Source organism: Dioscorea cayenensis, chromosome 13, assembly GCF_009730915.1.
Source record: "Dioscorea cayenensis subsp. rotundata cultivar TDr96_F1 chromosome 13, TDr96_F1_v2_PseudoChromosome.rev07_lg8_w22 25.fasta, whole genome shotgun sequence".
NCBI lineage: Eukaryota > Viridiplantae > Streptophyta > Magnoliopsida > Dioscoreales > Dioscoreaceae > Dioscorea > Dioscorea cayenensis.
The window spans coordinates 1196828-1212949 of NC_052483.1; the positions used below are offsets into that span (position 1 = coordinate 1196828).

General features: G+C 35.3%; 2 protein-coding genes across 2 annotated transcripts; one reads left to right on the plus strand and one right to left on the minus strand.

Moving 5' to 3' along the window:
* Positions 1–537: 537 nt before the first annotated feature.
* LOC120274564 (protein DETOXIFICATION 48-like) lies at positions 538–2355 on the plus strand. The gene is given in 3 exon segments (XM_039281107.1): positions 538–692; positions 794–2086; positions 2088–2355. Coding segments are annotated over 3 exon segments (1623 nt in total). The 5' UTR covers positions 538–584; the 3' UTR covers positions 2310–2355.
* Positions 2356–7981: 5626 nt separating this feature from the next.
* LOC120274773 (probable protein S-acyltransferase 23) lies at positions 7982–15716 on the minus strand. Its single transcript, XM_039281307.1, is given in 14 exon segments — positions 7982–8469; positions 10052–10200; positions 10281–10359; positions 10600–10698; positions 10966–11043; positions 11618–11678; positions 12167–12266; positions 12342–12396; positions 12398–12481; positions 12659–12822; positions 13348–13427; positions 14105–14217; positions 14892–15032; positions 15154–15716. Coding segments are annotated over 14 exon segments (1650 nt in total). The 5' UTR covers positions 15412–15716; the 3' UTR covers positions 7982–8280.
* Between the last annotated feature and the right edge of the window lie 406 nt (positions 15717–16122).

Here is a 16122-nt window from a genome sequence, read left to right on the forward strand (position 1 = left end):
TTCTTACTAGTACTGCCAAAGTGCAGCACCAGCAACTGCTGCAAACTCATTGACATGTTGTGGAAAGGGATGCAAACCAAGAAGTGGATAGTATTTGTGCACGTATGTTCTCATCCTTCCCTGTTCCCCACTTTCCAACTGCTCCTTTTTCCTTTTAATTTTTTTTTTTAAAAAAAAAACAATGAATTTTACACTCTTGTGTTATTATATATCCTCACCAAATAGATTTCCCAAATGAATAGTAATAAATTCAACAGTAGTAAACTATTATCCAAATTACTATAACACCCAAAATATATACATGCATGCATGTATAACAATGTCTTAAACATGACATGATTAAGTTATTATCTAAAACAAAAGGAAGTCTGCCCAATCATTAAACGGGCTTTGAGCTAAAACAAAGCCCGAAAATAAAAATCAAAGAAGTCCCCGCACATACACTTGACACGTGTCAACCCCGTCCGTATTAAGGATCATTGTCCTATAAATCCCCTCCCCTTCCCCCCTCTCTCTCTCTCCCTCCTCATATTCAAAGATAGAATTAAAACTCACCATCCTCCTTCTCCTCCTCCTCCTCCTCCATGTGCAACACCACCACCCTCTCTACTCTCCAACCCCTCTCCCAGTCCCATCTCTTACCTCCTTTCCCTTCCATGGATGACCTCCATAGATGGCCAACATTCTCTGAGGTATCACCTTCATCTCTTAACCATCATTCTAACTACCAAATTAACTAACTTACTACTATATATATATATATATATATATATATATATGTGCATGCATGCAGGTAATGGAAGAGATGAGAGCAATAGCAAGAATTTCAATTCCCTCAACAATCACTGGTTTAGTTCTCTATTTACGCACAATGATCTCCATGCTATTTCTCGGTTACCTCGGTGAGCTCTCCCTCGCCGGAGGCTCTCTAGCCATAGGCTTCGCTAATATCACCGGCTACTCCATCCTCTCCGGTTTAGCCATGGGCATGGAACCCATCTGTGGCCAAGCTTTCGGTGCTAAACAACGCAAACTTCTTGGCCTTACTCTTCAACGCACAACTCTTCTTCTCCTCTCCACCTCCATCCCCATCTCCCTTCTCTGGCTCAACATCAACTCCATCCTTCTCCACTTCCATCAAGACCCTGACATCTCTCTCACCGCTCAAACTTTCATCACCTTCGCCATCCCTGACCTTTTCTTGCTCTCCTTTCTCCACCCTCTCCGCATCTTCTTGAGAACCCAATCCATAACTCTCCCTATAACCTACTGTTCCTTCATCTCCCTTCTCCTCCACATCCCTCTCAACTACTTCCTCGTCGTCCATCTCAAACTCAACATCGCCGGCGTCGCCATCTCCACTGTCTTGACCAACCTTAATCTCCTCACTTGCTTACTCTTCTTCTTCTTCATCTCCGGCGTCTACAAAGACTCTTGGGTCACTCCAAGCATGGACTGTCTCCGTGGTTGGCCAGCCTTACTCAAGCTCGCCGTCCCTACCTGTGCCTCCGTTTGCTTAGAGTGGTGGTGGTATGAGCTTATGATCATCCTCTCCGGCCTTCTTTCCAACCCTAAAGCTACATTAGCTTCAATGGGTATCTTAATCCAAACTACTTCTTTGGTTTATGTTTTCCCTTCTTCTTTAAGCTATGGTGTCTCCACTAGGGTTGGTAATGAGTTAGGAGCTCGCCGTCCGGCAAGAGCTCGTACTTCCGCCATTGTCTCTTTAGCATGCGCCGTCCTTCTTGGTCTCTCCGCGATGATCTTCACCACCTCGGTGAGACACCGGTGGGGGAGACTATTCACTGAAGATAATGAGATACTCAACCTCACTGCTATTGCTTTGCCGATTGTCGGTCTTTGCGAGCTCGGCAACTGCCCGCAAACGACCGGTTGCGGAGTTCTTAGAGGAAGTGCAAGGCCAAACATTGGAGCTAATATTAATCTTGGTTCATTCTATGTGGTCGGTATGCCGGTGGCTATCTTGTTAGGTTTTGTTGCAGGCATGGGCTTCGCTGGACTCTGGCTTGGATTGCTCGCTGCGCAAGCTTCATGCGCGGCGTTCATGATCGTAGCATTGATAAAATACAGATTGGATTGAAGAAATGGAACGTGCTAAACTCTTGACAAACACTTCATCATCATCATCATCATCATCATCATTTTCTAGTAATTCAGCTTCTTCAAATACTAGTACTAGTACTACTGCATGTTGTTTAGAAGAAATTTTGTGCATTAGTGATGAAGATGATGATGAGAAGAAGAAGGAGGTCTCAGTGGAGACTCATCCTCTTATTCTCAGTGAATGAGTTTTGATGAATTATATATATATATATATATATTCATTTTGTTATATGCATGGATCTGTTATGTTTATAAATTAAATGATCAAATGAAAGTTTTTGTTTTTTGTTTTTTTTTTTTTTTTGTTTTCTGAAATTTAATTCTTATTAATTAGATGAATAAATTAATTAAGAAAAGAAAGAAAGAAAAAGAGAAAGAGAAAGAGAGAAATGAAAATAATGGATGAGAAGAGAAGAGTACAAACTGAAAGGAGGGGTCCCTTGCTAGTAACTGAAGAAACAATATCCTGCCATTATTGACAGTGTCTACTTCTCAGTGGACAAAAGTGTAAACAGTGGAGCTTAGATACAAGGAAAATAACAAAGAGTACTTCACAATGCCCCCAATCTATTCAACCCTTTTCCTCTCACACCAACAAACAATGAGGACCAGCTCAAAGACTCAGTGTCTCCCATTAATTGATCACTGCTTTCTTTCTTTCTTTTTTCTTTCTTTCTTGCATGCTTTCTTTCTTCAATCTCTCACACCTAATCCACTTCAAACTCTCTTTATAATTCTCTGATCTGGTCTTTGTTTAATATCTCACAGTCCACTCATTTCCATCTTCTCCAGCTCCTCTTGTCCCTTTCTTGAGTACCACTCTTAGTACTCCCATGACCATTCCCTCTGCTTGCATGATTCCCTCATGAAAAAGAGCCAGGAAGCTTCCTTAAATTGTTCTTCCTTGGCATCTTTTGCCTAGCAAAATCAATTAATTACCTCATAATATAATACAGCTTTAATTATTTATTAATCATCATCTTTTTAATAGTAATAATAATTATTATTATAATAGTATTATTATTATTATTATTATTATTATCATTGAGTAATTAAGCAAAAAAAAAAAGATTTAAGTTGGTGTGGTCAACCACTATTATTATAAAGTTTGAGAATGAGATATAGATAGATTTTTTTTAAAAAAAATAAAACTAATTTTTCTGTTATTTTTAGTGCCTCAATCACATATATATCTTTTGTTTTTTCCTTGTTTTTCTTCTCATAAACATTGTATGAATTACTAATTAAATTTGATTAATTAATTATAAAATTACGTAAACAATGTAATTGATGTAATACCGGTCACTCTCACTAAGTGCAACATCAACTTTTTATCGATAACGTTTGATTTGAAATACAAGATAAAATAAAGAAAGATTTTTTGTTTGGTAGTATAGTTTTCCATTAATTCAAAGATATATCATGTAATGTGATATATATATCTATTGTGTGATTTTTATTTAAATTAATGGATTTTGTATTTATTCTATAAATTATAAAGTAGTTTTATTTGAGACACAAGATAAAATAAAAAAAAATTAGTTTGGTAGTTTAGTTTCCCATTAATTCATAGATATATCATGTAATGTGTACCTATATATATAAATATATATGTGTGATTTTTTTATTTAAATTAATGGATTTTTTATTTATTCTACAAAAGTAAAAGAAGTATAAATTCATAAAATGTGCTGAATATATTTGGGCCCCTTTATAAGTGTATATGCATTAATAATAATAAATGCAAATGCAGATGTGGTTGATCCACTCAATCACATGCTGAAACATGAGAAACTTTAAGTCATCTGCACAAAATTAATTACATTTCTTTTCAACCTTTCAATCATTGTGGAGTACATGCAAGTCCTGTCATTGTATGGCAAGTGTCATCCAATGAGAAGTTTGTGGTTGGTCTCAAAAGACCATCATTCAATGGAATTACAACAAATTTTTAAATGGTATAAATAAATAAATAAAGTATATCATCTTCATCTTCATCTTCATCTTCATCTCATGCATTTATATATAAGAATGAAATATTTATAATTAGTTTGTTAATACATCAATTTAGGAATAATATAAAAACAATATGTTAATGGAGAAAACTCCATGACAATGGACTAGCAAAGAAAGTTATGGCACATAACAACCAAAAGACAAGCAACATTGTCATTAAAGTTAAATTACTGTTAATTAAGATAAGTTTATAACTAACACAAAAGAAACCTATAATCTAGATTAGCTATATATATATATAATTATATATATACATATAGGTCTCTGTACTAAGTTGACACTTGAACAATAAATGTCAAATGTCGGTGCATGATTAAGTCTAATTAATTAAATCTTGAAGAACATGTTATAGAGTGGATGATAGTGCTTGGTCATCCTCCAAAAACAATATTAATCTTGTCATCTTTCCAACGTTAATGGGAAATCAAGAACCTAATTAATGCATGACTAAAAAAACCAAAAAGTATAGTCCTACTACTCCCATTAGACTTAGAAATATAGTTAGCTAGCCACTAATCCATGTTTTGTAACTAGATAATATAACTTTATGCCGCCCACTTACTAGCACCCACATGATAAAAAGAAAAGAGACATTATTGGCTAACAAGCTAATTAAGTCTTATGTCTCAACACAGGGATCACTAATTTTTTTTATATATATTTAACCCTTAATGGGCATTCTTAGACTCCAAGTGTCATAATGAAAATTATGAGGATAAGATCACTTACTTTTCAAAGTGTTTACATATATATATATGTGTGTGTGTATATAAATGGTACTTTTTCAAGTGATTAAACAATGCTCTTAGTGCAATCAAAAGGTGGTTCATTGAGTCATTGGTGAAGAAGTTGAAAGTTTTCATGGAAAAAGAGAACATTTATAATATAATATTATATAATATTTTTATTATAAAAAATACATAGAAGTGCTCCTTATCATGTATACATAGCAAAGTTGGCCACTCAGACCACACATTGTTATTGTTCTCAAAGAGATGATTGATATAATGGATAGAGGGGGTGAGTTTTATAGCTCTGCATGCCATCTATCATCTAGCTGCCACCTTATGGTTTATAAAGCTGATACACCTAAAACCTCTTGCTTCAAACCAAGTGTGCATGGCTTATTGTGTTGAGGTCCCTGTTGTCCTTGAATGACACATGGCAAGCTCTCCAACTTCTTAGCAAGCATCCATCCATGCATGGAATAATGTTAATTAAAAGATATTTCCTTCTTTTTTTTTCCTGCATATATATATACATACACCCTCATATAACAGCTAGCCTAACAATTTCATATGAAATTTCATTAAATGATTCATATATATATGTGCCACCACTAATATATATTTTGCCCTTGATATTTTTAATCTTTCAAACACTTTGATACATATATGTTTCTTTAGTAGATGTAGAAATACACTAATTATACAAAACAAACATATATGTATAAAAGATGTAAATTTACCCCCTAAATAGTTAAACCTAACTAATATATATATATATATATATATATATATATATATAAAGGAAAACATTGTTACTAATCTATAAAATGCTAGATTCTTAGATATACACTCATTATTCATATATAAAAAGTATATAAAAAAGCATTTGATATAATTTTCATTTATTATTAAATAATACTAAGTATTTAATCATATTCAAAGAATACAACTCAAATTTATAAGTATAGATTACTATTTTTGCAACAAGTGAGTTAGTATTTCATTTCAATGATAACTCATAAATTGAAAACTCGAATCCGTATGCTTTGATCGGGAGGATATATATATAATATATGATTCAACTTAATTTATATTTTATTATATATATTATATATATATAATATATGTATGATAGTTTGAATTGAAGTTGTACTGTGATGTGGTGGAGGACAAGTACGTGATAAATCACGTGGGGATGAAGGCATGCACGGCCATGTTGGCAGACGTCCAGCAGTGCTTGGCTACGTCCGGCATTCCCGGAATAAGGCCCCCCTTCCGCCTGAACTCTGAAGGCCGTCCATGGATGCATGTGCCTTAACTTTGTGGGACCATCAGTCAAACACAACACCATCACCGCCACCACCACCACCACAACCTTTTTTCCATTTCAGACAATGAAATGGAATGCATGCATGCATGCATGCATTCATGCATTGTTGGGCATCATATCAAACCAACTGTTTGTTTCTTTGTTGCCACCTTCTTGTTCTTTAGCACCACCCATTCCAAATCACATTCTCTCCCCCATCTTTGTTATTATCTTCTCACAATATTATATATATATATATATATATATAATAATTCTTTAATCAGTCAATCATTTTCTTTTTTTTTTTAATATATATTAAGAAACATATCTCTTTGTGTTGGGTTGATTAATTAATTAATAAATTCACATTGACCTATGAAACTTGAATTAGGTTCTGAAAGTGGCAACACTTATGAACTATGTGGATTATCAACACATGTGCACGCTTGCTTGATAATTACTGATCATGATGTGGTGTTTTAGTGCAAGAAGCGTCTTTGTTCTTGAATTGAAGCAAAAGGAAAAGTCTAAGTGATCCACTGAGTAGTGGACTAATGACCTTCTTATTCTTCTTTCTCTTCTTCTTCTTTTATATATAGCTACTATTTTTCTTAATTTTTTAATTTAACAATGGTTTGACTATAAATGCAAAGGTTTAGTTAATGATGGTTCTTGGCTCCCTTTCAAACAAAAGTCAAAAAAGGAGGAGAAGAACAAGAAGAGAAGAAGAAGAAGAAGAAGAAGAAGAATTAATAGTTGTTTATATATATAAGAAAAAGGTTTTGATTCGCTTGTAATGGGATAAGCTCTTGGGTTTGACTTTTTTTGGTTAATGAGAACACATAGTTGGAAAGCTCCTTCTTTTGTGTGCTTCATGGACTATATATCACACAAATGTCAAAGCATGCATGAAGAATTTGGCATTGTGGTTCTTCTTCTCAAAACAGTGCCAAGCGTGCAATTAGTGTTCCAACAATTCAAAGAATGTTTAAAGAATTCTCATCCACTGGTCCATTTGAAGACAACTCACTGATCAAATATTTCCATATATACATATATAGTATATATAGCCTTTCCTTTCTAGATTAGCAAAGGCATAATTCATTAATTCTTATTATTGTTAATCATGATTCCATGGAAATTAAGACAATATATAAATGAAAAAGTTCTCATTCCCATACTCCATTTGACAATGCATTCTTTTTATTTCTATATATAGCTTCTTCTTTTTTTTTTTAAATTATAAATCACTATTTCATTTATTATAATTAAATGGCGGAATATAAATATGGGGAAAAAGTGAAGATAAATAATTAATGAACAAGTTTTTGTCTAAATTAAACCATTGTCTTAAAGCATTTTGTTTTACATTGTCAGAGCTCAATGATTTTAGTCAAAGTATTAGTGTTCATGATAAGACAGCAGCTGAATTTATTGATTTATTCTGATGATATTGAAGCTTACACGCAGGAATGTGTCAAAAGTTTCTCTGTTTGAGAGAACATTGACAATTTTAACAAGCCAACCTCCAACACACCAAACTGTGTTCTTATTGGTTCTTGTTCTTAATCATTTAATAAGTTAATCATGATCAAAAGGGTAACATAAATTACACATAATGGGGAGTAATTAACAAGTTATTAAAATTAGGAGACAAAAAGAAAAAGAAGCTTCAACTAATGGCTTTGTGCAGTCAACTGTTCATCAACAGTTGATAAGATGGATAGACAAAACATAACCTTTTAAAAATAAATTTGGAAGTCTTTGCTCTTTGTCTAACATTCATTGATCAATAATTCTTCCAATTGTTTCACTCAAACAAAATCAAAAATTTTATTGCGCTTTGATGTTGTTTGTTCTTTACAAAGAAACAATTATGTTACAGATCTCACAACAGCAATGGAAAATGAAAATTTGGTCTTTTGATTACAAGTTCTAATGGAAACTAATTAATGGAACTATTAGTTCAGGTGTGTACAAATTAAGCTGGAGAGGGAGAGCTGCAGGAGTTCATGGCAAGAAACTGAAGATAGATGTCCAGGTTCTTTATCGCAAATTGCAAGCCGGCCGGCTGTGTACAGACGATGGTACCGATGACTACTTTCATCTTGCGACCATTGGAAGCGGCGGCCATGCAATGTCCTCGTCGTTGTTGTAACCAAAGATTAGAAAGTCCGTGCAGTTCTTCCGGCAACCATGATTGTATGGATTGCGGAAACGCCCTTCAGGTCCGTGAAGATAAGAGTATCGATTAACATTTGCCACCTCGTTTGTTGTAATGTTCCGCGCAATCTAATAACAGAAGCTAATATTGTCAGGCCACATACATTGGAATAAAGCTCAGTATGAGATCTAATAAACATAATGATAACAAATTACGCATTTATCGAGTGATCAATCACCACCAAGAATGTTCAATCATGGTCCTGTTAGTATAAAATTAGTCCTGATGTACAAAAAGGCCCCATAATTAAGCTGCAGAACATATCAAACAAATGAATGGATAGAGTCTAAATGCTTATGACCTTCCAATACGTGTGTCGAAAGCTAACAAGTATTCATGTCAATTATCTATTTGAAATTATGCAAGCCAATAATTCGGTTGGGTATGCACAAAGCATAAAAATTTATCGCAAAAATCCATGCAATTATCTTCCTCTACTATATCCACATTCATTTGAAATCATTCTTTGTTCAGTCATTTTCAAGCAATACTCCAGTCAGCTAGTGTCTATTCTTCAGATGAGATTAGACCAGAAGCCATACAGAATGAGTCAGATATTTCAAGTAGCACCTTCTGCCTCATCAGCGTCAATTCGTCATCCAATATACATGCTGTTCGACCTTCTCAAAAATTCAACCACCACAGTTTTCTATAGTCTCACACCTTCACCCTACGCTTTTACAAGCTCAAACAAGTAGCCCTCCTGTGAATCCACTGCTCATAGAGCTCACATCTCCTTCAATAGATTTGGTGACTTGTTTCATTGAAGCTTGCAATCTCTCAAGGCAACTACAACTACAAACATGCAGTTTAACTTCTGTGTAGGTTCTCATTGGATGTTGATAGCCATGACAAAATAAATATGCAATATCATCATCTTTTGGGAAGGTGTTAGGGATGGCAATACATCATCAATGCTATCAAAATGGAACAAGATGTGAAGGCCAACTGGAGCAAAGGATGAAGACAGATGCTTTGCATGTAGAATGATTAGAGCAGAAGATAGATACTTTGCATGTAGAATGAAAGGTCAGAAGATAACAATGACAGCAAGATGGTAACAACACGTTCTCAAGACTGTTTTAGATGAATGATAGTAGGCTTATGCTGGTAAAGGGGTGAGGACGGAATCCTTGATATGAAAGATATGAAAATAAAGGTTGATCCAATGGATATTGCACATGAGGAGTACACAATCTAGTTGAGATGACAACTGAGGGCATTGCGGGACACTAGATGAGTATTGGGATATTAAGGGGGCATTCGTTTCCCTCAAATGTATGCAAATACATGTTATGGCCATTTAAACTACCAACCACGGAATCGAACAGAAGTGTGGGTTTCTCAACATCAATTTGAATGGTGGTTCTATCAAATTTCCTCTGCAATTGTATGGCAACATAATCCACAGACAGATTCGACTTGTGCTGACCAATGCGCAATATCAAAATATGTAAACCTATCAACATAGACATGTCTAACTCATTTATCAATACATGCACATCAATGAACATAGACATGCCCAACTCACTTCCAATATCAAGAACTTCAAAACTTTTTCTAAAATTCTCTGCATATAACATCCTTGCCTGCATCACATGCAGTGCATAATATCCAAATGATCAACATTATGTGCGAGTGTTATGTTACCTGTGAAGCCTGTGCAATTGTAAGGACCAAAGCTGCAGATAGCAACACAAGGTCCAGGATAAGAAACATAACAGCCCCAGGATGTTCTTTCACCATATAAGTCATCACAGTCCCAGAAGACAGGAGAGATCGTGATCCTGTCCATATCCCTGCAATATTGCATTGCAGGTTAATTTCAAAAAAATCGAAGAAACATGCTGTGGAGTTTTGTTAGATTCAAAACACATACTATGAACTGTAACAACAGCACCAATAAATGATGTCACCGATCCCATGCAAAGGAAGACAAAGAAGTCCCACTTATTTCTCTGCGGTGAAACCAAATATTGTTTCTCAGCAATAATAGCAACTCAAAACAACATTTAAGACAACTCCTAGACCCATGATAAACAAGAGAAAATATCAGATTGGGTATGCCATCACAAGAGAAAATATTTTGTTTGCTACTGCACATTCTTTCCAAACATTCTACATGAAGAAGAATTCAAATGCTAAATGAAATATAGATATTTCTCATGGTGCTAATTCATAATATACTGCTTAAGTACCTTTCCAACACAATTGGATATCCACGGGCAGTGATGGTCAAACTGCTCCACACAGTGCTTACATGAAGGACAGTGCTTGGAGCGAACAGGCCTAATTATCTGATAGTGAAATAAGCAATAAACGGTAAGTTCTTTATAGTATGTAAACAGCAAATGAAAATGAAGAAAGAGATGAAACATTAATGATCAACAGAAATAAATATCTATGGATTTGTAACTAGGCGTTCATGGTTCCAACTGAAAACTGATAAGTAGTCAATCAATCAAAGCTTTTCAAACAGTCTAAAATCCACTCAAAATGGCTTGTCATATATATTATTTTTTCAATTCTAAATATAATTTTTTTTTTTTTAAAAAAAAAGATACCTTGCAGGTAGGGCAAAGTTGAGACCAATTTCCCGTCCATATAGAACAATTGTTGAGATCAATACTAAGTAGAGGATCCTGTCAAGTACAAGAGTGGATAGTCAGCCAGCTGCTTGCTTCCTGACATAAATGAAGCCAATAGATTTTCCAAACTAAGCACAAAGTAAGAAACACCATTTTCCCATAAGCCATAATGAAAACAACTGTAGTTACTAGTTAGGTATACCTTAGTTCATAATACTACTACTTGCTAATTGCTTAAAAGGTCCAGCATTTTCAACAGTAGCCATCAGTTCTATACACAAATTTTTTGAATTCAGCAATATCAATCCTTTTTTCTCCAAGAATTTGTAATAGAAACTGAGTTTGCTTCATATTTATACTTTATGGCTGAAAAAGGTTCAAAATCCTTCTTTGACTCATTAATTGCCAACATTTATATTATTGCTTGACATGAATCCTGTCACAGACAATGTCTTCATTCATCAAGAAATATAGGGAGACACTGAGAAAGGTTACTTTAAAATATTGAATAGCAATGCCTTCTGCTCAAGGATTTATATATTGAATTTAAGAATATCATGAAGTTTGACAATGAGAAAGGTTACTTTAAAAGGTACTATATAGCATTTGTCAAAGAGGTGATTCATACATCTTGACCTTCATGCTTTGCTGACTGTCCCAACCTCGGTTTGATAAAACCTGGATCCTTGCTGCAAATTAACAAAAAAAAATCATTCTATGATTAGTAAATTATAAATGCATGGAAACAATATAACATAGCATTACAATACATGGTTAGCCAAATGCAATCAGCTACAGAAATAGGGAATAAACTAGCTCACTTCGACCCACCAAAATTAGAATTTTTCCCTAGAGAAGGATGATCCAAAATAAAGTAGTCAAGAGAGTTCCAGCTGGTTTGTTGATCAAGTTAATTAGTTGTAAACTCATGACTTGAAAGTATAAAAGTGGATTAAGGTCCAGATAAATATAGGAGGCAAGTATCAAAGGGCCAATAAAAAGCCTTTCCCAGGCAGTGACAATACTCAGACACTTTATATTTAGCACTTATAGAGGCAAAAAGGTGATACCACGGCCATAAAACATAATGAAGAACATTCCGATATACAAGGACTCCTACAGGAGGAGTTTTCTAGGTAATGACATATATTTAATTACAAGCAAATGAAAGATGTACCTGCTACACCTATAGAACATCCATACCGAACCAAAGGCAAGGGAGATAGCAGTCCAACACCAAAGTCCAACAACAGCAGTAACTTTTGGCAATTTAGGTGCTGTACAAAAGACATAATGGAGTTGATTAACTCTCACCACAGATAAAATGCATCTCACAGAGGAACACAACCTACCGGCAACAACTGAGTTAAGGAAAAGAATCATAAGGACTACAATCACAATCAGCAGAAATGGGAGCATATCCAACCTTCCCAATTTTCCCTGCACATATTTTATCTTCACAGAAATGGCCGCTTAACTTCGATGCATTTGACTGAAAGCATCAAAGCAGAAAGGACATTAGTAAGTTAAAAGAGCAGCTTCATAAAATATTTGGAAGCATCAAATGACAAGACATTAAACAGAAACCAACACATCCAGAAACCTAATTATTCGAAGCAGATGAGTGAAAAGTACGAAAAGTTATTATGAGAACAGAATAAGCACTTACAAGAATATAAGCAACATGCCCATGACCTTTATCAGAGGCAAGCTGAGCAGGAGTGAATCCAGACTTGTCTTTCACCATTAATTCTTCCTTAGTGCCAGCATGTACAAGCACCATGCAAGTCTCCATATTCCCCCTTATTGCACCCCAATGTAAAGGTGTGCACCCTAAAATCGGATCATTTTAGTTTGTTGTTATCACTAACATTGAAATGACATGCATTGAAACTATACAAGCTAATATTGAAAGGCAATGGCTCAAGTGGCTAAGTGGTAGCCCTCGTGATGTGAGGTCATGTGCTTGAACCTTGGCACTCAAAAGTAGTTTGAAACTATCTTGCATATCTTTTGGAGGAGGGCTTCCACCCTTTTGTATAGCACAAAGTCAAAATATACAGAAAGCTTAGGTTCAGTGACCTTTTTCAGAAAGAAAGAGGAAGGGTAAAGTCCTAAAGCAGTTACACTCAAGAAACAAACATAATAGAAGAGCTAAGGTTCTTTCAACTTTCTTATGAAAGATAGACGACTACATAATCAAGGTAAATTCTGGTTCTTGGAGACCAAAAAAGCATCCATGACAAGACATCCTTAATTTTCAATAACAAATAAAATGTCAATATTGATCTCAGAGTTCATATGATAATCAGAAGCCTAACCTTTGCTAATTGCATCAATAGAGATGATAACAAGTACCTTCTTTATCTTGTCTTACATGGTTTGCATCTCTAAATAACAGCAACCTAACAGTATCAGCAAAGCCCTTATAAGCAGCCCTGTACAAGATGTAAGTGTTTAAAGCCACTTGTCAACACCATAACATAGATTAGTAGATGATTTATGATACAAGATAACTGCCCACAGGTGCTTCTGCCAGTGCATAGATGCAAATTGCAATAAAGAAATCCAAAGTGCAGGATAAATATATTATCTATTATATTACTAAATTGTTCCAAAATCATGAAGAAATGGAAGAGGCATTATAAAACAAAAAATTAACAAACCAAAATTTCAGATAAGCCCATTATATCTGCTCTGGAGAACACTTCCCCAAGATTCCTTTATGAAATTGTGTTATCATGCCAATCACATTTCTATTAAAGAAAATAGCAAAACTAATTAATTCTAATACAACAATTTAAATGACAATTTATTTGGTTAGGGCCTTCCCAGATCCTTAAACAAAGTCAGAACAAGATGTGATTAAGCAAATATAAAACCAAACTCAAATCAATCACCGTAAACTAGTGAAAAACAAAATTCATTTTCTAGGCCCCAATTCCTACCAATGTACCACCCGAGTTCTGCATGTAGTCCGCTTTTCAATTTGGCACAATAGAGTATTGTCAAGCAGATATCGTTCTCTAAATATCTACGAACTCCCTCAAACTAAATATGGGCATAAACTTTATGTAATGATCATTGGACAAATAGAATAAAAAAACTGACATACCAATGAAGTGGACTCCTCCCATCATTATCTGGGGCATCAAAATCTGCACCATATCTTGCAATAATGTGATTCAAAAATGTTGTTTGTCCATATTGTGCTGCGACATGAACTGCCTGATACAAGATATCCACAGAAGAACCCATGATTAATTGACTACAACATATCAGTGTGATAGAAATGAAGGAAAGAGCAGGTGTATAGATCCCCTAAAATACAGAGTACGGTTGGAAGTTTCAGAGATATACTTTGCACCATAACAATGCCAGCATAGCAGGACATACAGCAACTAAAGTTGAATTTGGATATGAACCACAATTATTAGATGCAAAATAAAAGTGTCCTTAAATAGAGAAGATACAAGGAACACAATTAGGGAGCCAAAAAGTGATAAAAAATGAAGTCTCCAAAGAAACAGAAGAGCTGAATTCAGCTTCAGCCTGCTTCAAAAGGAACATTACTAACAGTCCAAAATGACTAATTTCACAAATGAACAAATTTGGCTAAACTTGAATATATTTAACAGATACAATGAGTAACTATAGAAGTCAGCTGTCAGCCAACATGCCAATCTAAAGAGTTAATGCCATTCACCATCTATTGATGCAACCACCATTTCCTTGAGCAAAAAAATTTTTTTTCTTAAATTTCACGGGAATAGGCACATTTTAAGAAATGATCCACAATCCCTATTATGTCAAGCTAATCGTGCTCTATGGTTTACATGCGAAGTAAATACCATCCGAAAATTGTAGCAACACTCTGAAGTCTGATTAATTCACAATATTACCCGGTAGCCATTGAGATCAGCGGCCTCAGTCCGAGCACCACACTGCAAAAGCACGTCCGCGACGGCCACCGATCCTCGGACAGCCGCCCAATGCAACGCTGTTTGCTGCGTGTTATCAGCCGCGTTCACATCGCCACCGTGCTTCAATATTTAAAGAAAAAAAAATCAAAAATCAAAATTTTCCTCAAATTAATCAACAAAGAACCTAAACAACAGAAGCATTGAGCAGAGATTACGATTCGGGTTGGGTTTAGGGTTTTACCTCGATGATATACTGAGCGACGTCGACGTGGTTATTGAGGGCGGCCCACTGGAGGGCGTGGTAGCCATTGCCATCGGGCTTGGAGACGGTGTGCCCCTCCCTCTCCACGAAGTCCCGGACCTTCTGGAGATCGCCATAGGCCGAGGCGGAGTAAACATCAACGATGGCGTTGGAAATGGCCTCCCCGGGGCTAGGGTTCCCATTCTGCACGGAATTTGGATCCGAGACGACCTCGATCTCAGGATCACCGGACGCCATTAACGGAGCGATCTAGGGTTTGACAAAATCTACTGGAATTCCAACTAAAGATAAAAAAATTAGGGTTTTATCGAGCTCGAAGAGAGAAAAAAGACGGTGTCGTCGCCGGTGGGACGAAGAAGACTGAGGCGGCCCGATGCGGTCTGGTGTTCCTGCGGAACACCATCTAACCTCTGATAGTCCGCAACTATTGGACGGGCGAAGAGGGATTAAACGTTGATGATGGGTTGGCGGGAGAAAGTGTGCGCGAGTTGATGCCAGTTAACGTATTCCTGCGAGACAGTGGAAACACAAGCTTTGAAGTAATCTGGTGGGTAGTTGTCACAAGCTTTGAATTCTCATACTCATATATATATATATATATATATATATATATGTTTTTTTCTAGATAATTTTATTGTGGACAATATATATTATTATTAAACTGCATAGTTTATAGAGTTTTTTTATAGCATATATATAATTATTAATATACCATATAAAAAAGCATATATTTACTTATGTTCCTCTGGTTTTATAGGAGAAATGTTTATATATATATATATATATATATATATATATATGATCATAAAAAAATATATTAATAATTATCCAATTTTATAGGGGCATACTGGCAATTTTTTCAAGTTTATACAAGGGAAAAACAAGTTTATACAAGGAAAAAACATAGTAAATTTTTTGATACGGTACCAAACTATCACTATTTTTTTA